General features: G+C 39.4%; 1 protein-coding gene across 1 annotated transcript; it reads left to right on the top strand.

The window, feature by feature from the left end:
- Positions 1-2,426: 2,426 nt before the first annotated feature.
- Positions 2,427-21,632, top strand: CHORDC1 (cysteine and histidine rich domain containing 1). The gene is made up of 11 exons (XM_056329842.1): positions 2,427-2,739; positions 8,230-8,279; positions 10,997-11,053; positions 11,529-11,689; positions 12,279-12,379; positions 12,911-12,969; positions 14,026-14,096; positions 14,324-14,429; positions 16,110-16,229; positions 16,885-16,947; positions 17,433-21,632. Exons 1-11 carry the CDS (start codon positions 2,676-2,678, stop codon positions 17,574-17,576), a joined length of 996 nt encoding a protein of 331 aa, XP_056185817.1. The 5' UTR covers positions 2,427-2,675; the 3' UTR covers positions 17,577-21,632.
- Positions 21,633-25,469: the final 3,837 nt, after the last annotated feature.

The following is a 25,469-nucleotide window of genomic DNA, read 5'->3' as shown; positions in this document are numbered from 1 at the left end:
CCCCCTGTGCATGTCTGTTCACTGTAGAACACTGCTCAGTGTAGAATACTTAAGTGTAGAATTTCTTAAGCGAGAATAATAGAGCATGTGTAAATGAAATAAAAATAAAGAAGTTATATGAACATAAATCTTTCACTATTTCTCCGATAAGATATCTCAGAACACAAAATACAAGATCCAATTGTTAAAGATTACATAAAAAGTTTGTCCAACACTCTAGAAGACTTTGCAACTAAAAAGACAAAACTCATCAAAAATTATGTAAGTACTCTTAATGTTTTAAGGTCTAGGGACCCAAAATCCAGTTTTTTAAAAAACCAGCCATTACAGTTAACCCTTATCCTTCTGAAACTCAGTTAAAAAGAGAGGTTTCTACATAAATTATACAGGAATAAATGTCTATTTATAGACATACTAGACTTGGAAGTCTAATATGCACACAAGAAGATGAATCTCTAAATGTTATTTGAACAAGTTAATCACTACATTTTCAAAACTGGGTTGAAAATCTCCTAGGCCTTCCTATCAAGCATAGGAACTGCTTTTTTGAGGCTACGCAGACCTCTGCGAGATGACTATTGTGTACTGTGAATCTGTAGTGTTTCATGCAGGCAGCATATATGCAATTTCAAAAGACTCAATTACAAACCACTATTGGCTTCTGTGAAGCAAAAATTTAAAAAAAGCCATTCCATTTAATATAATGTAGAAAGAAGACAAATACAGCTCAGTAACCTTTGGAGAACCAATTATATGTCTGTTAAAATTAACAACAGAGTTTTCAAATTAGTTTCTTTAATAGGATAGACTATAGAATTTTGAACTATGAAACAAATACATTCTTTACGGATTTGCTTCTCCAAGATCTAAAGGCATGTCTCCATAATTAGGTGGGGAAAGCACCACATGATACTTTTTGGGAACTATATGGATTTTAATTTTAATTTTTCTCCCCACAAGTTTTACTACTTGTGAGTGTCTGGACCAACCTCCATTACTAAGGTCATAGGAACGCTACTGTTCAATCCAGTAAATAGCATGCTAGTAAAATAACATGTTTTGAACTTCTATACAAATATTCTCAGAACCAAAACTGATGCTGCCTCTGCAGTCACTTAACTTTTTTGCATTGTAAAGCCAAAAAACGCTAGCTCCTTCTGAAATGGAAGTATGCTTGCTGACTAAGGATGAAATGCAACAGTCACAGGAATAGCACAAAGCTTATTTTATGAATCAGACTTTTATTCTTACATGGTAATTTCACTGACAGTGAATAAGGTGAATTTCATGCCCTAAGAACAATTCTTGGGCCTATGATAACAATGCAAATGCACCTACTTTAACCAATGTTTCTGTCAATCTTCTTTTATAAAACAAGATATCCAACAATCAGGAACAACTTAAATGCTTTCTATAGAAAAAGAGAAGCATAAAACATAATTATATCCTTACTTCACCCCTTTCTTTTCAAAATCACCACATGTACTTATACATTAAAATGTTCCTGGCAAATAGCAACAGAATGCTTTTTCTGCTTGAAACTAAGCAGCTTTTCCTCGTGGTTTTACCACAGTCCTCAGTGGGAGCTTCAGATCAGAAGCAAGTGATGGCTCAAGCAAACGCCTGGATCTTTTATGTAAGATATACATATAACGAAGCAAGCGGAGCGCACCTCACATAAACTTGCAAAGCTTAGGACTACTTTGGAAGCAGTCTCCTGAGGATCTTTTTTGAATCTTTAAACTCCCTTTAAAACACTTGTAGGGATCACTTAATCTGTTCATTCCATGCACATGCGCCTCAGGATTTGTTGTATGCTTTAAGAACACCTAGGGATTTCTGTTTTTAAAGACGTGCAGTAGATGCTTAATTAGAAAGTATCAGTTTGTATTTGCCTGCGGAAACGTAGCTAGCTATAATTAGTACATACATATAATACATCAAAGAAGTTGGCACACTAGAGAGGACGCATGTATTGGTCAGCTGACAGGAGCATTCCAGGTAACTTTCAGGGAACTGACAGAACATTAAAAAAAAAAAAAAATCGTTTTCACCGGCATTTCTGATAGCTATGAAATTTCTTTTGAAATAAAGTATCCTTTCCTCCACAGGCAGGCAGGCAGGCAGGCAGGCGGCGGCCAGCCTCCCTCAGCACCTCAGGGGCCCAACCACCGCATGGCAGCGTGAGAGGGCCCCGGGAACGGGGAGCACGGCCAGAGGAGGTAACAACCATCCTCCTCCTCCTCCTCCTCTGCAGCTCAAGAGCTTCCCAGGGCCACTTCAGCCCGGCGCCAGCCCCACCGTGGGCGGCGAGACGGCCGAGCGCCGCGGGACGCCAGGGCTCCCGCTCCCCGGCCGCAGCCCCTGCGCCCCGCCGCCCGCCGGCACCCGCCGCGCCGCCCTGCGCATGCGCCCCGCGCCGCCCTGCAGCCGGCACCGGCCCCGCCGCCGCTTCCTCCTCCTCCTCTTGTCCGGGCAGCGCCGCCTGCGCAGCCGCGCCTGCCCGATCTCCCCTTCCCCCGAAGCTTCGTGAAGATTCCGGAAGGGTCCGGCCGGTTCTTTCCGCTGAAGGGAGCTGCCCCGCCTCCCGGCGCTGCCCGGCTGCCGCCTCCTGCTCCGCCGGGCTCCGCGCTCCGAGCGGTGGGGCAGGAAGCGCCGCCGGCCGCTCCGCCGCCATGTCGCTGCTCTGCTACAACCGGGGCTGCGGCCAGCGCTTCGACCCCGAAACCAACACGGAGGGTGAGAGCTGCGGGGAAAGGCGGCGGTGAGGGAAGAGGGGCGCGGGGTGCCTCCCTCGTTGCCCTCCCCAGCTTTCGGTGTGGGGGACGCGAGGGAGGGCCTCTCGGAGGGGTGCCGAGGGGTCTGCAGGGGAGGTCTGAGGGGCGATGGCAGGCGCCTGGCGTGCCCGCCGCGCTCGGTGTCCCCCCCGGTTGCCGGAGCCGCGTCGCGGTGCGGAGCTGTCACCCCGGCCTGCGGGGGGCGGCCTGTGTGTGTCCGCGTCCCTCCCGCCTTCGCCTGGCACTGCAGGGTGCTGCTCCAGGCTCGCTTGTCCCCGGGCGGACTCGTGCGCTCGTGGGGTGCTTTCTGTGGCTTTAGGGGCCGGGGCCGGCCCGGTGGGGTCAAGCGATGCTGCTGGTTGCTCCGCTGCGGGCTCCGCGGCAGCTGGACAGCGAAAGTTGCGCTGTCGATGCGGAAGCGCGGCGCGGGCCGTGGGCCTGGCCCCGAGGTCTCTGTCGTAATGATAAAACTGTCACAGCAGTATGAGGGGAAACGGGCCGGTAAGAACCTGTACGGTACTGCCCTAAGTTCCAAAGGTAGAAACTGGAGGCCGTGAGCGACAGGTGTTTCTCTTGAGGGCTTGTGTGGTGTTGCATCCGTAGCAGTTACCAGCTACTTTGTTATTTTTGTAATGGTAGTGTGTGGACTTGCAGCAGGTACTTAAATGTATCTCGTGTCTGCTTTGCCGAGCGCTATGAGCTCTTGTAGTGCTTCCCCTGCGTGTACTGGCAACCCAGTAGCTGGTGAAACATCTTTAAAGCACTGTCATTTTAGGTTTTGTAATTCTACAGAGGCAGAAGAAGGGTGGTCTGAATTTTCAGCAGGCTTGCTCTCAGCTGGTCTGTACAGTAACTCTGTTGGCTGCATTTCTATAACGGCCTCTTTACATTAGCTTAATTTTTAGTGACCCACAAGATTAAAAGTAGGCTAACATGTTCAAGTATGTGGGTAAGAACCATGGCATAAAGTATTTTTCTGATCTAAGTATTTGCAAAGGGAGGGGCAAGCATTTTGATTAAGACTTGCTAACGGTAGTAACAGCAAAAGTAGGCACAGTTGTGGAATGCTTCCGTTTAGTGACCTCTTCCACACCGTCCCCTTTGCCCCAACAGACAAAGCAGACAGGGGGGTTTATAGTAAAACTACTCACTGGGGCTTCATGACCTGTGCTCATTATTAAAATAACAGTTCTTTACCATCTGCTACTGTGTTCGTGATCAAGCTGTAGACGACTTGATCTGCTTGGCATGGCCCTGTGCTGTGTGGTGCTTGGATTGGGGAAGACAGCTTCCTGTGGTGAAGTTTCTTTCACCGAGTGGCTGGAACACTTACTGTATTTACCGTGTCCTAGACTAAGCAGTTCTAAAGGTAAACGCGGTTATTCGCAGACCAGTTCAGAAAACCAAGTTTGACATTTTCTGTGGAAGCAGAGTGATTTTAACTTGTGGCGTCCCTAAACTTCACCATGGTCTCAATGGGATGATTACTACTTAGGCATCTAAATCCACATTTAGCTGTATATAGCAGCCAAGTTCAAATATTTGTGTTTCAGAGCTGTGTTTGGATTTGCCTCTTAAAATATTGTGGGGATTAAAGCTAGTACAGGTTTAAACACTGAAATACTTATCCTTTTACTAAGTTTTGCATTGACATAATATAATGGTTAAGCTTAGAATAAATATTGTATTAGGAAGTTTTCTTAAATAATAATAGGTAGAAAATGAGGCCTGCTCGCCCCAAAGTGGTTTTGGATCTTTCAGTATTTTTTGTCTACATTCAGCCTGCAGTATAGATAATCCCGTAGTGGTGATTGAGGTAAGAGGCCATTAATATTATCTTAAAAATCTGATGGCTGAAATAACATATGCATGTATTTTCTGTAGAAACTCTCATTGTTTCCAAAAAATGAGCAAGTGGCAACTGGCTGACATGAAGGACTGTATGCCTCTTAAAGAGAGGCAGAAAAAACAGCCTGAGGGAAGTCATTAAAGGTATGTCTACACAGTTGTGACTGACTGCACAGTTATGAATTTATGTGGCATGCCTGACAAGGTACAAATTTCACATGCATTTTAGATATGTTAACTACTAGTTAATCCATAGTCTTAAACACTTGTACAGCATTTGGCATAGAAGGTAGAACTTAATTCAGAAGTGGTGGTAGCTTCTTAATTATCTTTATTTTAACCTCTGAATGACCATATAAACAATTCTAATCCATTTTAAGGCCAGATTAAATTTTGTCATTAAAGCAGCAGTATGAGGTAATACATGTAAACTTTGGCATAGGTTTGAAAGCAGTGCTGCTTAATGACAGTTGAAAGAAATGGTGTGCAAAACCAGACTGAAATTGTATATGTTATATGTGTTTGTCTCTATTTCTTCACCATACTGCAGTGGGGTTTTTTTTGGTGTGAGCTACATTTGGCCCTTTAATGTGGTTTAATTTGGTCCATTGCCAGACCAGAAGCACATACTCTTTTGTGTTTGTTTATACCCTTTTTCCTTTAGACCAAACTTAGTGATGTTGCACCCACAGGATAAACGTGGTCACAGAGCTGATGAAAACTTACTTTATGTATTTCTGAGATGTCATGAGTGAGAGATGTAGTTGCAATAAGTGATAGCTTTGATTTTTTGAGTCTGCCGGGAGTCAGTTTTCTTTAACCTTGTCTGGTCCCCACAGTTCAAACTCTGTTCCTATGAAGTGCACCTCTGATGCTCTTGTCTTCCCCATGGCTGTTTCTCAGGCTGAGCCTTTCTTTCCTCTTGTCATACCATGTTTGTCCAGTTTTCTATGTTTTTTTCCAACACTGTGAGAAATTCACTGGAATTGGCTTCCTAGCTTCAGCAACCACTTGAAGGCATCAGTTTCCTCAAGGTGCTGAATGAAGTTCACGAGGTTTAATGACCTCCCATTGCTTTGGCACTGTAAATGAATAAGGAAGTATGTAGCAGTAAGGTAACAGCAGACAGCAGTGTGTGCATTGTGGGTCTGGGATTGGTTTGGGTATGAAATCAGCATTTAAAAAAAAAAACAAAACCAAAGAACAAACTGGAAAATTTGTGGTACTTGCATCTCAAAAAATGATCTGAAGGTGAGAGGAAAAACTGAAACACAGGAAGTTCCTTCTGAGTATGAGGAAGAACTTCCTTACCCTGAGGGTGACAGAGTCCTGGCACAGGCTGCCCAGAGACGTTATAGAGTCTCCTTCTCTGGAGACATGAAAAACCTGCCTGGATGTGATCCTGTGCAGCCTGCTCCGAGTGACCCTGCTTTAGCAGGGAGTTGGACTAGATGATCTCCAGAGGTCCCTTCCAACCCTGACCATTCTGTGATTCTGTGGAAATGGCATGCTTTGAAAAACCTTACATTTTTCCTGGTTATGGAAAGGTTTTAACACCAGTAGAGAGTAACTTAGATTTTTCTTTTTTTTTTTTTTTCCCCCAGTGAAAAATGTAAATAGCAACCAGAGTCTGGAATCAGAACTTGTGTAAATCAGAAACAGAGCATGCTTTTAACTGCTCGGGTGACTATCAGTGTATCCTAAATTCCCATTTTCTCCCCACTTAATCTGAGATAGGATACTTTTATGGATGTAAACTATATTCAGACAAGAGTTGTTGGGCTCAGTATGACTGAAAACAACTTGGGTTTTCTACTGTCGTCTTGTATGCAGAATGGTCAGACTGCTTAGTAGGTAAGTCCCGCTGCCTCTGTTCTAGGTGTTGCAGAACTCCTTGTCTCAGCATCGTCTGTTGTGGAACACGTATGGCCCTCGTGAGTTAGCAGCAAAGTAGGCTGTCGCTTACTGCATGATGTACCTCTTGCAGTGAGGGCTTCAGAGAGCAAGGAAAAAGGATTGGACTTGGCCAGGTGGATAAATGCTTGTCTGTTGTCTGACTTGAGAGCTGGAGCATAGTCCCCCCTGAGTTAATTGATTGTAAGATGATTTTGGTCTCTCAACATGTTGCACTGCTTATCAGTACCTCTCTCATTTAAACAAACATGCTTGTGAGGGATTAGAAATTGTCATTTAAGTCTTCTGAATCAGAAATAATCTTTGCTGCAAACAGGGCTTAGTTTTACTCCCAGGATGACATAGTTTCATACTTCTAGAGAAGAATAACCTCTATTTTTATTTTTACTTGATTTAGCAGTGAAGTTCTGGTCTCTATACAAAATAACCACACTTTTTAATTTTTCTTGTGAGGTTTACCAGTGTTAGGTTTTCATCGTGAAGCTGAAGGAATTGGTAGAAATTCATGGATAAGTTTGTAAGTCCTGCTGAAGAACTAATGTCCCAAAATATGTACCTTTAGAGTTACAGTGGGAACTGATATGTCAGATTGTATTAGTGCCTTAGACTGAATATAAAATTAAAGAAAATGATGATAAGCAAGATCTGTTACAAATCTATGTGTTTATAAAAAACAGAAACAACAAAGTTTGGGTTCTTTTTTTCTCCTATTTAATATCTGTAGTTTATTAATAAAGTTATTTATCACTTCTCTCTTTTGCTTCCTGTTATGTGCATTGTAATATTTTTCACTCTTCTTTTTATGTGGGCTTATAAAAATGGTTACTGCTCCTGTCACTTTTAATTTTGGCTGTCTCTAACACCACCAAAAAACTTGCTTTAAAGGCTAAAAGATAGCTTTTAGAGTCAGGTCATTAAAATACTATCTATGCAGTATATGTCAAAGAGAAGTTACATAATCAGAGCAATTACATTACTTTTGAGAAAAAAAAATCAGTAAAAAAGTAACAGTTGCTACATAAAACTAATGTTCATAAACATTTATGAATATAAACAGTTCTGTTAACTGAAGTTGTGTTTCAGTGTAGTGTTTGTACAGGAACTATTAATAATTAATAGTATTCACATGTTTAAATTGTGTATATGGAAGTTTAGCCTTTGGGTTCAAGTCCTGAAGTGAGCTAGGATACTACAAACATGGGAAAAAGAGCAAGCTAATTATCATGGACAAATTAATGAACTGAAGATGTGTATTAAGAGACTTTTTTAACAGAGTGCTTCTAGATAGAAAGCTTTGATCATATGCAAATAGATGTATGTGATGCTGTAAACCAGTATTTTATGTCTGTTGGGTGGCCGTAGGGCCATCTTTTTACTTCTGCTGAATTACTGGTAAGGACTGATTATTGATGAAGGCAAGGAATGGTCCATAGAAGGTTTACTTGCTCTGTATGGAAGTGGAAGTTTGTGTTGTATAACACAGAAGAGAAAAAATCTTGATTATTTAGCTTTAATATATGCAGTCAGAAAGTTTGTTCTGTATTTTCTTTAATAATTATATGTACTTGGGGAAGTGGGACAGCACACTGCATACATGAATTGCAAGTGTGAATTTTTTGGTGAATTTGTGATCAGATGAATAAAAGATTCTTGGTATGCTGGAATATTAATTATAGTGATTTTCTTCTAGATTCATGCACTTACCATCCAGGTGTGCCAGTCTTTCATGATGCTCTAAAAGTAAGTATGCAACTATATTTTTAAGTCTTACCTTTTTTCCATATATGTAAAACAAATATGTAAAAAAAATGTAAAAAAAAAAAAAAAAAGTAAAAACATTGTTTTCCTTTTTGATTCCAAATCTTTCAGTGTTGTAGAAACTGATGTTCAGCCTATCATGTTTGAACAACTCCATGAAATTTGAAAAACACACTTACTTAAACCTGAAGAAGAAATTAAAAACTGTACTCACATGGTCTAAATGTGATACAAGTCTGTATGACACATTTCATATTGCTTGACTTCAGGTGTCTCAACAGTTTAATTAGGTCCTCTGAATAGGTCTTTGGAAGCATTGAGGGTGTCATACTCTTTCAGTTAATTAACCTTCTTGGAATTCAGACCAGCTGCTTGTGGTCTTATGTGGCTAGAGCACTAGTGTGTATGTGACATTTACCTACTGTAAAAAAAAATAATTGTGTTCTGTTAATCGGCCAGATGGGAGCATTGGTTAAGATGGGACCGGTCACTCATGCCTCCGATGGAGCTGTCCAGGATTCTTGGCCTGCATCTTCAGTAGCAAATTAAATATACCTGTGACTGGTCTCCAGTGCTTAGGCCAACTGCATAGCCCATATTCGTTATGTTAGACTGTTTTCCAACATGAAGATCTACTGGATGCACTCAAAGTGCCTAGAGGGAATAATTGAGACACAACTGCCAAAACAGTGCTGGAAATCATTCTAACAATTGTATGGTCAGAAATCTGGTGTTTAGGAGTGGAGCCTGGCACTGTTAATGTATTAATACAGATGTAACCTAAGTGACCTTTCTTAGGACATTAAACTGCTGTTGAACTAAGCTCTGGGGCAAGCATTTTTTCTGGGTATTTAGGAGCTGCTTCTTCTGGCAGTGCATCCCATCCCTAGCCTATAATGTGGTGTCTTTTGAGCTCATGGAAGCTTGTGTGTATGTGCTGGGTATCATGTTTTCTGTGAGCTGTTCCTCATACTCCAGTATGTGATTGTGGAATCGGCCATCATGTGCCTCTGGCAAATTGGGATGGGTGCTGTTAGATCAGATACGAAACAGTTACTTAAACTATTGGCAGTTTGTTTGGTACAGAATTACAGTTGTACTCTTAACAGTATGCCGTGGTTTAACCCCGGCCGGCAACCAGGCACCATGCAGCCAGTTGCTCACTCCCCCTCACTCAGGGATGGAGAGGAGAATTGGAAAAGGAATGTAAAAGTCAAGGGTTGAGATAAGAACAATTTAATAATTTAAACAGAATAAAGAGGTAAGAACAACAATAATAACAGCAATAGTAACGATAATAATTAATAATAGCAAAATGGAAAGTTGGGGAAAAAGGGTAAAGCAAAAGCCGCGCACCCAAGCAAAGCAAAGCAAGGAATTCGTTCCCCACTTCCCTGGGCAGGCAGGTGTTCGGCCATCCCCAGGGCAGCCGGGCTCCGTCACACGTAACAGTTACTCGGGAAGACAAATGCCATAATGCCAAATGTCCCCCCCTTCCTTCTTCTTCCCCCAGTTTATATACTCAGCATGATGTCCCATGGTATGGAATATCCCTTTGGCTAGTTCAGGTCACCTGTCCTGGCTGTGTCCCCTCCCAGTGTCCCATGCCCCCCCAGCCCTCTGGCTGGCAGGGCCCAAGGAACTGAAAAGTCATTGATTTTAGTATAAACATCACCCAGCAACAGCTAAAAACATCAGTGTGCTACCAGCATTGTTCACATATCACAGCCAAAACACAGCACTGCACTAACTACTAAGAAAAATAACTCTATCCCAGCTGAAACCAGGACACAGTACATAAAACTTTACCTAATTATAAAGACAGAAATGATACAGTTACCTCAAAAGCTTGTGCTTACCCTCTTTCTCTTACATTAAAACAAGTACTACTTTCCCCCAAATAGAAATTTATCATAAATTTATATGAACAGTTGTCTTCCTATGAATTCTAGATAATCTTAAGTGGGCAGGGTGAGGCATTTGTCTCCTTGGCTGTGGAAATAGTTGAGGATATTTTAGAGCCACCTACCTAAAACCCTTTGTGTTGCACTGCTTAAGCACTCCAAGCAGTGGTGCATTTGTTAGTTAAACTGTTGCCTTTAATAATATTCTTCAAATTGCAAGATACATTAATCACAGCGGCAAGATAATTTTCTCTAAAATAAGATCTCTGGTTTATATAATAAAAAGTGCTCTTGGTTCATGTAGTTGGATAGATGGCTATGCAATGCAGATAGCCAGAGTTTTGGTGGGAAATAAGCAGGTGAAAGATTTGCTCAAGGAAAGGAAAAAAAAATAAATCCTCATTTTAGCAAGGGGGCCTGTACCTTCTGCTGTAGGTGAGCCTAGTCTCCTGTATAGGATTTGTTGGTTATGTTTAACATGTTACTTCATCAGATGAAGTAGCATTTTGTTTTGTACAGAGTTGGCATCTAACTTGCTATGGAAGCACTGCCCCGGGTTTATTGAACTTTCTGATTAAGGCAGCATGGGTGAACTAGAAATGGCAGCTGTAACAGATTTCTCTGGCTTTTATAAACACAGATAATGATAACATTGTCCAAAGAAAGGAAGAAAATAATCTCTAGCCATGATGTGCTGCATCTTGTAAAGGAGTATAATTAGTCTTTTGCTTTTTGTAAGCTGTTGCCAAGTAAGTTAGTCATGCTTGTTTTGTTTTTATTCCAAAATGTTCATAGGGTTGGTCATGTTGTAAGAGAAGAACAACAGATTTTTCAGACTTCTTAAGCATTGTGGTATGTACTTACGATTATTTATGATTTTTAGACTTGTCAAGTGACAGTGATAAATATTGAATGGTACATGTGCTTAGATTTTTAAAATTTGCGTACTTTCATTAAAACTCTTAAGTCTTGCATGCGCTATTTTTATTGTTCCAATGTTGAATTTGAGTCTCATTTTCAGGCTTGAATGGTTGTAATTCATTCTATCAAAACCTATTTAGACACTTTTTAACAATGAAGGAACTTCAATATTTTTTGTTACTTTGCTTGATTATGGAAAGTATGCATTTTTCTTTCACATATATCCAAATGAAGGTAATTTCCCCTTCAGTTGTAGGGTTTCTTTTGCAGCCAATGTTTGAAGTTGACTAAATGAGAGGATGGGGCTGAAGAAATAAATTAAGAAAGCTTGTTGCAGTTCTTTCTGATTTTTAATTGTGCATACAGACTAGACTGAATGTATATAAACATATGCTTTCCACAATAGGGCTGTACAAAGGGGCTCCATAACAGTGAGAAACCTCCTGAGCCTGTTAAACCAGAAGTCAAAACTACCTCTGAACGAAAGGAGCTAGCTGAACTGAAACCCAAATTTCAAGAACACATAATTCAGGCACCAAAACCATTGGAAACAATTAAAAGGCCAAGGTACAGTATGTGAAACTAAGTTTTGCCAAATTTATAGTCAGTTGGCCAAGTTAAAGCTCATTTGGTTATTTGATGTTATATACTTCATACAGTGCAAAAATTCTCAAATTAACTTTAAAAGAGCTTGTGTTTGGTAGCAGTTATGATGTTGTGTTAAGCTTCAAAATGAGATAAAAGAAATCTGGTTAGGATGGGGTAGCACTGGATCTCTCAGCATTTAGCACTGGATCTCTCAGCATTTAGCTTCAGAGGAAAAAAAAAATTGTAGTCTATGGCCTCATAGCTTAGAATACCACTGGTACTGTTTTAAACAGTCATAAAAAGTTTTAGGGTGCTTACCTGTAGATTCCTTAATCTCTCTGATTTATTTTTATTGTTGTAGAGTACTTAGGATTTCCTGTTGAAAGCTGTTCTAAATTTCTAGTCTGTTTTTTCATAATCAGTAAGAATTGGCATTTACAAATCTAGTTTATTTGTTGATGTAAGGGAGGTTGGAAAAGAAGACCCTTATAGCAAGATTAAAATACTGCTTTGTCTTTTGTAAATGATTTTTCATGAAGCTGACATGAATGCATGGACATTTTTTTAGCCCGGATGAGCCAATGACAAATTTGCAGCTGAAAGTGTCAGCTTCCTTGAAGCAAGCACTAGATAAACTGAAACTGTCAACAGAAAATGAAGAGAAAAAAGGTAAGGTTATAGGGAGATTAAGTACGTGTATGATGCTGATTGTCACATAAAGAAATTAAATGCTTTTTTTTGTTTTGCTTCTGAAGTGGTTGTTTCATGTAATTATGTTCTTGTTCCTAACAACTGGGCAATCCCTTCCAGTCTAGGGAATGATAATCAAAATTTAAATGTGAATAATGTAGAGACTTGGGTATTAGGAGCAGTATGTTGCCATTAAAATTATTTGAACTGCCTGTTTCGTGAGATTTCCTGGTTAGAGTGGACATGGTGGGAACATCAGTTTCTGAATAGGTATGACTGAAAGAGTTCCCAAGAAGTGAACTCTACTCCTGTATTTTGGCCAACATGTTTCTTTGTACCTTCCTGTCACTTCAGTGTCAGGCAGAAAACAGGCAGCTTAAGAAGGGTTGGTTGTTTGGTTTTTTTTTTCCTAATCTTCTCCTTAGCTTGTTTTAATTCTTAATAAAAGCAAAATATTTAGTACATCATACAATTCAGTTGCTGTTTTCTATAATATGATTCTGCTTACAGAGGAAGACAGTGATGAAATCAAGATTGGGACGGCATGTAAAAATGCAGGCTGTTCAAAAGTAAGTGGTACAGCTCCACTCTTAAAGCCAGCTGCTAAACTTAAGTGCACAGTTTTGTTTTCCTTTCTTGGCTGTTTTTTCATGTGCTACAGATTGATTTGGGGAAGGCAGAGAATCCATCAGACTTAACGAATGCAGATTTGGTAACACGTTTTAGTGCGGACTGATGTGGGCTGTATTGTACTGTGCATGCAGTAGGTCTAACATTACTTTTTTTAAGCCTGTCCTGAACTTCTAATTAGTAAGCTTGCCATACCTACGATACTGCTGTGTTTCAACTTAAAATGTTAAATATAATATTGGTGAGAGGTACTTTACTGGTAATACTTCAGTTGCTCTTGATAATCTGTGTCTAGGTTGGAAGCACCTGCAGATCTTACCAATTAATGCTTCCTGCCAGAAGAATCCACGAAGAAAATGTTGTAAAACTTCTAGAACCAAAATTAGTCTTTATATTACGGTCATTTAAACCGAAATTTTTTTGCACTGACGCCCTTGTGTTGTACAGAATGGGACAGTGGAATTTAAATAGGTATTCCACTGGACATCTGACAGATTTTGTATTTTTTACTGAAACTCTGGTGGGAGGAGAACTTAACAACAGTCTTTTGTTTGTGTTAGGAAGAACTGATCTGACTTTCAGTGGCAGAGTTGCATATTTTAAATTTACTTCCTTTTGAGAATCCGTGTGTTCTGTGAATACTAATTAAATTTTATTTACCTGTTAAGTAGTTGTTTTCTCTGAATATTCAGAGTATTCTTAAAGGTAGATACCTCTGAGGATTTAAAGTGACCTTTATGAGCATAGATGATGTCACCCTCGATGTATACCATTGAACTAATACAAAGTACCTTGTTCGCAGGAGTGCCAGGGAAGGTTCTGTGAATGAAAGTTGAACAGTTACTTTGGAAAGCTAGGGCAAGCCATTAAATGTAGATTATTTACTCATAAGCTTTGTAGTACTTTGTTCAGTGTTTGTTATGGGGTTTGTTTTGTTTTTTTCTTTGGTCCACATCCTGTAACAGTAATGTACTTCAAATGCTTTGTTTTACTAGACATACGAAGGACCACACAGCACAGAAGAAGTATGTATATACCATTCTGGTGTACCTATATTCCATGAAGGGTTAGTATTCAGTTAACTTTATTTTAATTTTTTTAATTAAATAGTCATTATGTGTTCCTGCTTTCTTTGTAGATGTTGCCTTGTTTTCATTGTGTATTTCTTCTTCAATCAAAAATGGCAATGCTTGAAGAGGGTATACTAAATTAGCAGTAATATTGCATAAAGATTGTAAGTATTCACAGTAAATAGTGTCCTAATATTGTTTAATTACTTTGCAAACTTTCAAGGATGAAGTATTGGAGCTGTTGTAAAAGGAAAACGTCTGACTTCAATACATTTTTAGCTCAGGAAGGCTGCACAACAGGAACACACATATGGACTAAAAAAGATGCGGTAAGTAGCATTAATGGTGCATTCTGTAGCTGGCCATTCTGAATTTTGAATACTGAAATGTAGTTATTAGCTTGACAGAGTTACTACTGTAGTTGAGCTGTTACAGATCACTGCCTCTGAAATAATCTGGAGAATATTGTGCACAGCATGACAACAGAGAGATGGAGTGTGAAGTAGCCTGTGGCAGAAGTATACCTGTGATAAGATTACAGCCTTTCTTTTTAGTGATACATATAGTTATAGTAAAGTGGTTTTTGCAAATTCAGGAAAAACATAGCAATCTCTTGAGCTTTGTTAGTTAAGTCTATAGTATTCCATATATATTACTTCAAGGTTATTAGAAGTCTTTCCTCTCCCAAAGACCATGAAAAGAGCAGCCATATGTGTTCTGTAGTAAAATAAGTGTACTTCCAGTTTCATTCAGAGTAGTTGAGTTGGGAAGGCAGGGCAGGTTAGGTCAGTGAGGTTCCAGGGGTGGCAGGCAGGGTTGGAAGGTTCTCTTTCTGTCCAATTTGGATTCTGTTTACACATTGAATATTTTTATGTCCTGAATTTAACTTGAGTGTTTCGAGTTGGCTAACAAACACAGAGAGGGAATCTGTTTAGTTTGTAGGTTTTGAATTGCAGTGTTGGGAACAAACTGCAGAATTGCAAGGTGAAAAATATCTCCATTCAAGCTTTAAAAAGATTCTTAGGGAATGGTCTAGAAAGTAGTAATGGAACTGAACGCTTACTTCAAAAACATTAGCTGGTCACATATTGTATGCAGCTGAACACAAAATCCTTGTTAGGAATATATTGTCTATTGCTGAGGAAAAATGAGTTTGATACTGCAATCATCAATAATATTAAACAGAAGAGAAATCATATTATAGAAAGTGTAGTTCTGTTACCTCATTCTAAAACAATTACTTCAAGTCCTTTACTCCTTCAAGCCATAGAATTTCTGCTTGCTTTGAAGATTTATGTTTGTGTTGAAGAAGTATTTTCAAATACAGAAAGGAGAGATTTTAAAAGAAAACCAAAAAAACTACACTGAAGTTACTAGCCTACAAGAATACTCTCCTGTTGTAATGAATTTACCCAAACGTTAAGAAACTGTGTGTATATTAAATGTGTGTATGCCAAGATAATGAGCTTCTAGCTAGCAGGAATTTTTTGACTTTACGTTTGTGTTGTTATTTTGGGACTTTTTCACTGGTTTTTTTTTTTTTTCCCTGCATCAGAGAACAGGCTGTAACACTAAATCATTTTTTGTAGTAATACAATATTACTTGTCATGTTACTTGAAGTCATGGCTTTGTTTTGCTTTGTGCAGGTCCTTTCTACAACCTGCTGGATAACTGTAGTCTTGGAAGGGAAGTTAATGCAACAAGTAACATATTTTTTGTGGGTGGGTGGGTTTTGGTGGCTTTTTTTGGTTTGGGGTGGGCTCCCCCCGCCCCCCCCGTCCCCCAACATAATCAACATAATGTCTTGATTTCTTATTGAAGTCTCTGTTAGAAGCATTGGGGTTTTTGTCAGGGACCAATAGCTGAAATATTTAGTAAAAAGAGATGTAAGTGGAGTCTTGCAATCTCCTGTGAACATGAAACACAGGCCTTTATTAGCTATGCTTATTGGTTCATTCTCCTGAAGGCAATTTTAAGTCTTCTTTACTGTACCATTTTTCTTATGTAGGGTAAGAAAGTAGTTCCATGCAGGCATGATTGGCACCAGACTGGAGGAGAAGTGACTATTTCTGTATATGCTAAAAATTCTGTTCCTGACCTGAGCTATGTAGAAGCAAATAGCACAATGGTGAGTATCTACCTTAAGATTCTTTTAATTCTTATAGCACCTTGAAGTCAGGAAAATCTAGCTTCTACTTTCTTTACAAGGCAGAGTTAGCATAAGAATCTCTTTTGAGTAACAGCTTTTTCTTGGCATTTGTGTTTGTTCAAGCATGTATAGTTTTTTCTTTCCCTTCTGTTTGGACATCTGTGCTTTAATATTCCATTTTTAAAAGCTGCAATATAATATGTAAAATAATATCTTTAATTTGACTTTTGAAATTAAAACCCAAGTGTGATGGATTTGCATCACCATATGTGTAAATAACTATAGATTCATAACTTAATTGTATTTGGCTTAATGTAATTTAATATGGTTCTTCATGGTATGCAGTTTCACAGCTTCTAATATTAAAAAAAGTGTTGCAATGCTTCTCTGATTTCTTAATTACGCATTTAGAGAATATGATACAGCTTCCAGGATGTGTACATGGCCACTATTGACTATGATACTATACGAGAATCTGTTAGAATAATTTTTCACTCCTATGCCTGAGAGACAATTTGATCTCTTTGCTCATTGCAGGTTCTGAGTCTTAGCGTGGTATATTTTGCTTTAAAATACTTGAGGTGTCAAATGTTTTATTAGCCTGACAAAATTTTCTGTTGTTTTTCCTGTGAAGTTAAATATCCATATTGTATTTGAAGGAGAAAAGGAATTTCATCGCAGTGTGAAACTATGGGGAGTAAGTATAAGAATAATTTTTCTGCTCTTAAAAGAAACAAAACACAAACCCTCAGCTACTTCTCTTTCAATATAGTTTGGTTTTCCTCATTATTCTGCTTTTTGAAAGAAATTTGCTTGCATGTCATTCAGTAATAACACTTAAATCTGAATCTAATACCCCAAATGATCAGGTTGATGCTACTTTGAGCAGCATGAGCATGTGACTTCCTGAGGTCCTTTTTGATCCCAACAGCATGATAGTGGTGTTGCAGAAAACCCTTGACCCTATATAGTTGCATGCTTATGTACGTGTTAGACCAATGTATAGGTTACACATGCTCATAGCTTGGGAATGGGAGAGGGGTGGCTTTTCTAGGTAACCGAGGAAGCTCCATCTACCTAAACGTCTACTGAAATTTAGTGATAAGGTACTCAGATTTAATTCCCAAATATCTAGCAGTCTGTTTCTTAAATTGAAGTGGGAAATCTCTTTTTTTGTTACAGGTAATCGACGTAAAGAGGAGTTATGTGAACATGACGGCTACAAAGATTGAGCTTACTATGAAAAAAGCAGAGCCCCTATTATGGGCAAGTCTTGAATTACCAGTATCCAGCACACAACAGAAAAAAGAGAATGCAGATCAATAGCGATTCCAAGAGACAAGTTCTTTCCCATTATGAAGTGGTGACTTGCTACTGTAATCAAATATTTAACTTTTATATAGATTCCTTTTTTTTTTTGTTAATGCTAGATCATATGCTCCATTCTACAAAGAAATTTGACGCACAGTAAACGGGGGTGTAATCTTGAAGGGCAATAGCTATTTCTGCTCTTGCTCACATGAGTGTATTTCTGCTAGTTGCAGTGTCTCCATGGGAATTTAGGGTAGAAGAACTATTGCCCTTGGCTTACAGCCTTACCTACCACGCAATGACTGTCCAAACAGACGTGTTCTCAGTCAACGGTCTGTGTTAATTTTTCAAGTGTTCAGTTTAGGCTGGACTAAAACGTAGGTGTTTTTTTCTACTGGCTAGCACATGTTAAATTCAGCACTGTTCATTATGAAGTATACAGTAATACAGACAGAAAAATCTGAGTTTATGAAGTGATTAGCATGCAATTCTACATCTAGAATAAAAAGGTACATAAACATGAATATGAAAGGACACTTGTAGACTTGCATTTTTGTCTTCTGAAAGTAAGGTTTGTTTCAATACCTGTTGGCTGTGGAGGGATGGAATAAATGATACTTTGCTAAGGATTTCAGTACTTGCTGGTTGGTAACAAGGGATTTATGGGTTTTTATATTCCTGTACCTTCGGTTATTTGAATTGTTAAACATAAAAGTGAATGGACAGTGATATGGCCGAATAACTTGGAATCTCAGCAGTGGAGAATATACAAACAGCAGACTAATGTAAAATTACCAAGGTGCTGTATATATTTGACAGTCTTTAGAATGTATATTCTGTCCTATTTTACAACATTTAAAATTATGTGTCTCTTTTTTTTTTTTTTTAAGTTGGTGGATGTGTGTAGTAGGAGAAGCCAGTGCACACTGTAGGTGTCTCAGGAAAATTATTTCCATGTGAACATGCATAGCTCTTGTTTCTGAGGATGGTTATCTAAGAACTAAATTTATCTACAGGACAAATCTTAGAAACAAAAAGCTTTAAAACGTCTCAAATTTTAATTGTACCTTTGAATTAAAATATTTTTAAAAATACTATGTCTTTTGAAGAGATTAAGCAATTAATTAGAAATCAAGACCTTACTTTTGTTTTCAGTTCTCCATCAGTGAAGATTGGTGGCTGAAAACAGGATAGTTTTAAAGATGAGACTTTCATCCAAACAGCAACACATGCAGTAATGTTGCTTTCTCTTTCTGCTTGAAGTAGTTTCTTAGTTTTGAGTTGCAGCTGAAAGAAAAACAGTTTTTGCATACAAGGCACGCAGAGTGTACACGGTTATTTGTTGTGCCAAAACTTTTATGCGTAAACAAGCAGTCCTGTGGACTGTTGAAATGTGGATGCTCATCTACTTACCTTGGTAGACCTGGAATGATGCCAAGAGAAACACAGAACCTAGTAAAGGCATTCTGAAGCTAAAAGATGGATTTCTAAGAATCTTACTGTTTTTCAGCAGGTGTAATTTCACTCGAGCTGAGAGTTCTGTCTTTAGCAGTACTTGAAATCCTACTTCATGCTTAAAGTAGTCGGAAATACATTACCAAAGAAACCCATCCGCAGACATCTAGAAAGTAATACCAGTGCTGTATTTACAGAACGTTCTTTGGTGCTTCTTTACCATCATTTCAAGGTCCTGTTTCCTCATTGACTTGGAAGGAGTGTGGTTGCTTACTCCATTGGGCCTCTATTAAAAATTCCAGCTTTAATTTCTGCCTGAAAGATTCTGTTAGTCTCTAATAATGCCACCTTTTTTTTTTTTTCTTTTTTTTTTTTTTTCCCTAAATAAATTTGAAAATTTCAGGTGCTGTGAAGTGATGGGGTACAAGCTTACAAAAATGTATGCCTGTAAATCGTCCTCTAAAAATGGAACAGATGTTCCCTGATGTGTTCTGAACCACCCAGTGGAGCTTCTATTAGTGTAATACCAAGAAGAATTACTTTAGTGGGTGAAAAATTCTAGCTAGCTGTAGTTACTAGCATGCCATCTGTGGGTTTGTATGCAGAACTCTGATCTTGGACAGCAAAATGAGCAGCATTTAAACGCCAGGATAAAGTTCTTATTTAACAAGCCAGTTCAAACATGTCTATCCATATGGATTTAAAATACCCTAAATAGCTTTTCCATGTTTTTAACATATTTTCAATTTATTTGCATCCTCACATGCACTGAGTTTACATCACATAAAATCAGCTTTAAAGAACTACAAGAGAAATGGAGTTTCCTCGGGAAAGCAGAATTTTGAGTTTTAAGGAAGTCATATTCTCCTTTAGTATACTTAACACTAAACGGAGGGAAATGTGGATGATGGCACCTTCTGCTGTTAATGCTGCAGGGTTTGAGACCCTGTAAGTGGTACACACTTTCAAACTACGTTCTGCTGGTAACTGAGTCAACTTGGCTGAAGTAGAAAAAGCTCCTGTAAATGTGGTCCTCAGTTTTGCTTTTGCTTTTTATTCATTCCTCCTACTTTTTTTCTGTTGTTTACTTAAGCACAAAATTAAAGATACTTCAGGCGTTTCATAATAACTTACCCCATCAGTGTCTATAAAACCATTTTTAAAATTCACCTGTTCAAAAGAAGTTAGCAAACAAACAAAAAAAAAAAGCCCAGGTTTGATCAGGCAAGGAGGTATAGTTTTTACAAATAATAGCCTACTTTTCTGTGCCTGTGATGTTTTTCAAAATAAAAGGATAAACTTTCAGATGGTGTAGGCTGCTGTAAGTCTCTTGTTTAACTACATTAATTCTTAGCAGCTTTTTATAACCATATGTCTGCATCCATCATCAAGCTGCAAAAGCTGTGTCGCTTACTGCATCGGAGTGTTTGCAGCAGTTGCTCAGAACAGGCTTCAGCACACCGGGGTTTGATCCTGGCATTTTATGAAATGACATTTTGACATGGAGCGTGGTAGCTGACACTTCAATGGAATATTGGCCATAACTTTTACTAGTAAATGTGGGCAGAAGGTGAAACCGGCTGTAGTGTACCAAGCCAGGCACAATACTTTCTCAACAGCAAGATTTGAAAACTAAGTGAAGTGATTTTTGATTGCACAGGTTTTCACCTGTCTAATAATAGTGAAACTAAATTGCAAACAAGTACATACTGGTACACTTGCTGTTAAATTTACCCATGTTTCGTGTTTTCAGAAGTTGTGCTGTATTTACCAAGTTGGTTAACTTGATACAGTCTAGCTATATTTTTATAATTAACAAGTCTCTAAAAGCTGTAGTGTTATTTTGGTATGGGTTTACATGTGACACATGTAGACAGCTTATTATGTGTCTCAGAACTGACTGTGGAACTTTTCCTTCACAATCTGTTTTTAATATGAAAAGTTGCATGGTTATGCAAGTTTGTGACAGAAACCTTAATCTTTTCCCTCATGTATAAGCCCGTGTTCCTACCTAGCATTGCATATTATATCTGTAGCAACATTTCTTGGAGGAGTTGGAATTTATTTTTAATGTTAATATACTGTTAAGCACTGGGCTTGTTTAGCTACTGTGATTCTTACAGGGCACCGATGTAACTTAACAAAAAAAATCTTCCATGCAATGAACTTCTGGAACATGTATGTTATCAAGTCACCATTTCAGTACTTTAGAGATTAGTTCTACTGGGAATTTTGCCTTGAAGAAAAAATCTACTTATTCTACGCAACGATGCATTTTTTGCTTGCATTCTTTAAACATGGCATGAGTATTGGTTAAATGCTGTACCTGTTAATCACTGGTCCTTCCCAACTGCTACTAAATTTCTTTTATCTCTGTTCAGGAACAAGATCCTTTTTAATGCAATGAGTTACGTGTTTGGAACGCTGGGTTTAAGGCAGTAATAATTTTGCCATTATAAGAGTCTTCAACTGCAGTTGAAGAGGGGAGATGTCTTTTTGCATGGTTTGATTCTGCGCGTTCGTAAAACTTATATGCGGAAATTAATCTCATGTCTCCATGCTCTAGGGTTTTTTTCTAAATGTATTCAATAAAATTCTTCGTACATGCTGGTTGCATTTGGTGGAGTTTTTTACTTCTTTTGTTATGGGAGAGAACTTCCCTTTGGATGTGCAACACGGTTGTTAAAATCACAGACTGGTTTGGGTTGGAGGGGATGTTAATGATCACGTAGTCCCAGGCTCCTGCCATGGGCAGGGACCTTCCGCCAGCCCAGGCTGCTCCCAGCCCCGTTAGAGGCAGGGAGGACGGATGGGCAAGGAGTGCGGTTCTTAAGATTGCTCTGTCGGCAGCACAGATTTCAACCTGTGTTCATAAAGTCAACCTTTTTCTGTTCAACTGCTGAACATTTTGTTTTCCTGACACAGCGTCGGTGTGACCAGGAGCGAAGAACTGTGTGAGACCGCTGTCATCTGTGCGTTTGCAGTCAGTCCTGTGAACCTGAAAGGAAAGGGGCTGTAGGAACACCAGGAATCTGGATGTACGAGAAGGGCATTAACGTCTTTTTATTAGCTTCATTGATCAACCTATATGATGACTAATTCTGACTATCCAGAAAGTACAGGGTTTTTTGCAGCCAGTGTGCTTCTGTGTGAGCATCCTCCTGAATAAAATATTTTTGTTACCTACTGGAAACAAGTATTTGAAAACTTCGTTTGTTTTTAAATATTAATAAAAGCTGTGTTGCAACAGAAGTAATTCAAAGCCAGCTAGAAGCAGAGCTGTTACCTTACAACAATCTGTGAAATATTTTTAGTTCAAAAACCTTGTTCTCTGAAATATGTTTTAAATTTATGAGAACTTTTGATACTGCAGTATTACTGCTGAAATCAATGCTTGGGAGAAAACTAACATAATGAGCTTCTAGCCTAACATGCTTAACCTATTTTGTTCTTCCTTTATTGAAAATCAGGCTCATGCATAAGAGACAGAGTTGACACTGTGCTGTTCTAGTCCCCAGGGGACTTAATTTAAATTTTTTAAGGGCATGCCTTGTAATCAGGTTACATTGTTGTATACATAAACATTAACCTGAACTTTAAATGTTTTGCCTTCATCTGTGAAAGCAGTTAACATTTGGAGCACCTACTCATGAGCAAAGCCTACAACAAAACTGTTCAGTTCAGACTTATTCTTTAATTATATCTCTGCAAATCAGAAGCCTGTCGGCACTCCTGTTAGAAAATTTTTGTATTTCAATGGATTTATAACATAAATGGAGTGCTTAATCTTTCCAAGAGCAGTTAACAGCTGTAAAGAAGATAAAACTGGTAAAATGGAGTGGAGGATATTAAAGTGTAGTTGAAAATAAATTTTTAAGGGAAAGGTTTTCATATGTTTATATAAAAATGAAATAGTTCATAAAGAACACGCTAAGACGGAAGGTTCATACAAAGAAATTACTCCAACTGTGAATGAGCCAAAGCACTGAAAGTTTACAAATCCCAGTATTTTATAATTTTTTTCCCATATCTTTATAAAGGTTCACCTTGTTGCTGTGTGCTATGTGAACACAGTGGCATTGTTATTTCTTCTCAACTATATTTTACTTTAGAACACAGGCAATGAAGCTTATTCCGTTTATTATTGAGCCATTATATTGATGCGTGTCCTGGTTTCTGCTGGGACACAGTTAATTTTCTTCTTAGGAGCTGGTGCAGTGCTGAGGTTTGGATTTGGTGCTAGAACAGTGTTAGTAGCACAGATGGTTTTGGCTGTTGCTGGGCGGTGTTTGTACAAAGTCAAGGGCTTTTCAGTTTCTCGGGCCCTACAGGCAAGAGGGTCATGGGGAGCTGGGAGGGGACACGGCCAGGCCAGCTGACCTGAACTAGCCAAAGGGGCAGTCCATACTACGGAACGTCATGCTGAGTATATAAGGTGGGGGAAGAAGGAGGGAGGGGGGACATTCAGCATTATGGCGTTTGTCTTCCCAAGTCCCCGCTGCACGTGACGGAGCCCGGCTGCCCTGGGGATGGCTGAGCCCCTGCCTGCCCGTGGGAAGCGCTGGGTGAATCCCTTGGGTTGCTTTGTTTGCATGCACAGCTTTTGCTTTACCTATTAAACTGTCTTTATCTCAGCCCACGAGTTTTCTTACTTAATCTTCCAATCCTCTCCCCCTTCCCACTGCCGGGAGGGAGTGAGCAGCTGGCTGCATGGGGCTTGGTCACTGGCAGGACGGGGTTAAACCATGACGATGCACATTGCCTGAAGATCACAGTGTGGTTGAGACTTGTACAATCAAAAGTAGCCAAAAACTTCAACATGGTTGAGTGGCGGTACCGAAATGCTGAATGCACAATTCTTAAGCTAAAGCACGTGTCATTTTAATGAGGTTTTGCAGTTCACATTTTCATTATATAATGCACATATGTTTTATCTTAAACTGTCCCATGGAGGTACTTAAGTAAACAACTTTTCAGGGGTATGTTGCGATCTGCAGTGTTCTATGTCCTCATTTTCCCTCTATACATTGTAGGAATTCTTTACTGAAACTGTTAAGTATAGTTGTCTGCAGAACAAGCAGTAATCGTGAAAGACCTGACAGGTTTTGCCAGAGCTCCTCCATATTCTGGCAATTATGTTTTAGTAGAAATCAGGGTATAATACTGCCAGAGTCCTGCTGTTACACTCTGAATCCTATATAAATATTCAGTTCTCGGGCAGATTATCATTTATCAGACTGCAGATAATAAGAATGATGGTTATTTGCAAAACCAAAGTTCAATCAGGCTGAATTATGTGAACTAGCATGGTTTGGAGATGTAGAAAGAAAAGCTAGGTCTGTTTCATCCATTTCTCAGATTTGCCAGTACTAGGTACTAAGTATGTATACAACTATATATAAGTAGCTGTCCTTAATGATTGTTCTTTCAAAAACTTGGCATCTTCCCCACGTAGTCCCTGAGTGCCGATCTCTGCTGACAGCTCAGTAAATACGGTATTGCCACGGGTAGTAGCAGAGCACAAGCTTTGTTCCGGCTCTGCAGGGTCTCCTGACTTGCCATGTTCACATTTTCTGAACTTCGCTTTGCCTCCCTAGAGCTTTATTTTAGCTTGTTTGGCTGTTACAAATGTTGTCATGACCGGGTGGCTATTGCCTTACTTGTTTTACCTTTGTATCTCACTTTATAGTTGTATGTTATAACCGTATTTTGTCTATAGATACTAGTAACAAGCAGTTTTTCTGTGCAGAACATATATTTATAATCAGGTGGCAGAGGAATAGGAGCCTGATAGAAGCAGAGGCCTTGAAAACTGGGGTGTGGGATATGGTATAAAGGACCACGGGTGTGGGAGATTTAGAGAAGGGGCACAGGATGATGCTGGAGACCCCAGGAAGAGAAAGAGCTCATCATCATTTTGACTGCTCTGTTACTGAAATGTCTGTTTGTAATAGTATTTGTTGGTTTGTTTTTTCTTTCTTTTTCTGTAATAAATAGAGACTAAACAGTCTTTGATTACACAGTTGAGATGTCAGGTGTTCTAAAAATGAACTTGCCTTTACTTATGAAGTGTGCTTCTTTCTGCCCGTGATAAGACAGGCGGGAAGTTTGTGTTTTACTCCGCCGCCATGGCAATGGGTGATGCCACGCAAGTGCCTGCACTCCTGCAGAGCTCCTGGGGCTCATCCTGCCCGAGCTGTGGGCTGACAATGATGGTTTAGTCCCAGAGCATGCGAGCTTGGGTGGAAAGAGTATGGAAACGTGGCTGGGGAGACAGAGAGAGCTGAGGAAGCAAAAGCAGTGCTTCAGGAGGGGGTTGTTGGTTCCAGGAATATCTGAAGGGCCTAGCGATCCCAGAGGGGGCTAAACCTTTCAGTGCTCTGTTTGCAGCTGACTGTGTTTGCCCAGCCCGGCGTTCTGCTGCTCGTGGGTTACATAAGGGTGTGTTGTCAC

This window comes from Falco biarmicus, chromosome 2 (genome assembly GCF_023638135.1).
Source record: "Falco biarmicus isolate bFalBia1 chromosome 2, bFalBia1.pri, whole genome shotgun sequence".
Taxonomy (NCBI): Eukaryota; Metazoa; Chordata; class Aves; order Falconiformes; family Falconidae; genus Falco; species Falco biarmicus.
Note: the sequence above shows the minus strand (reverse complement) of the source record. Positions and strands in the feature narration are given on the sequence as shown.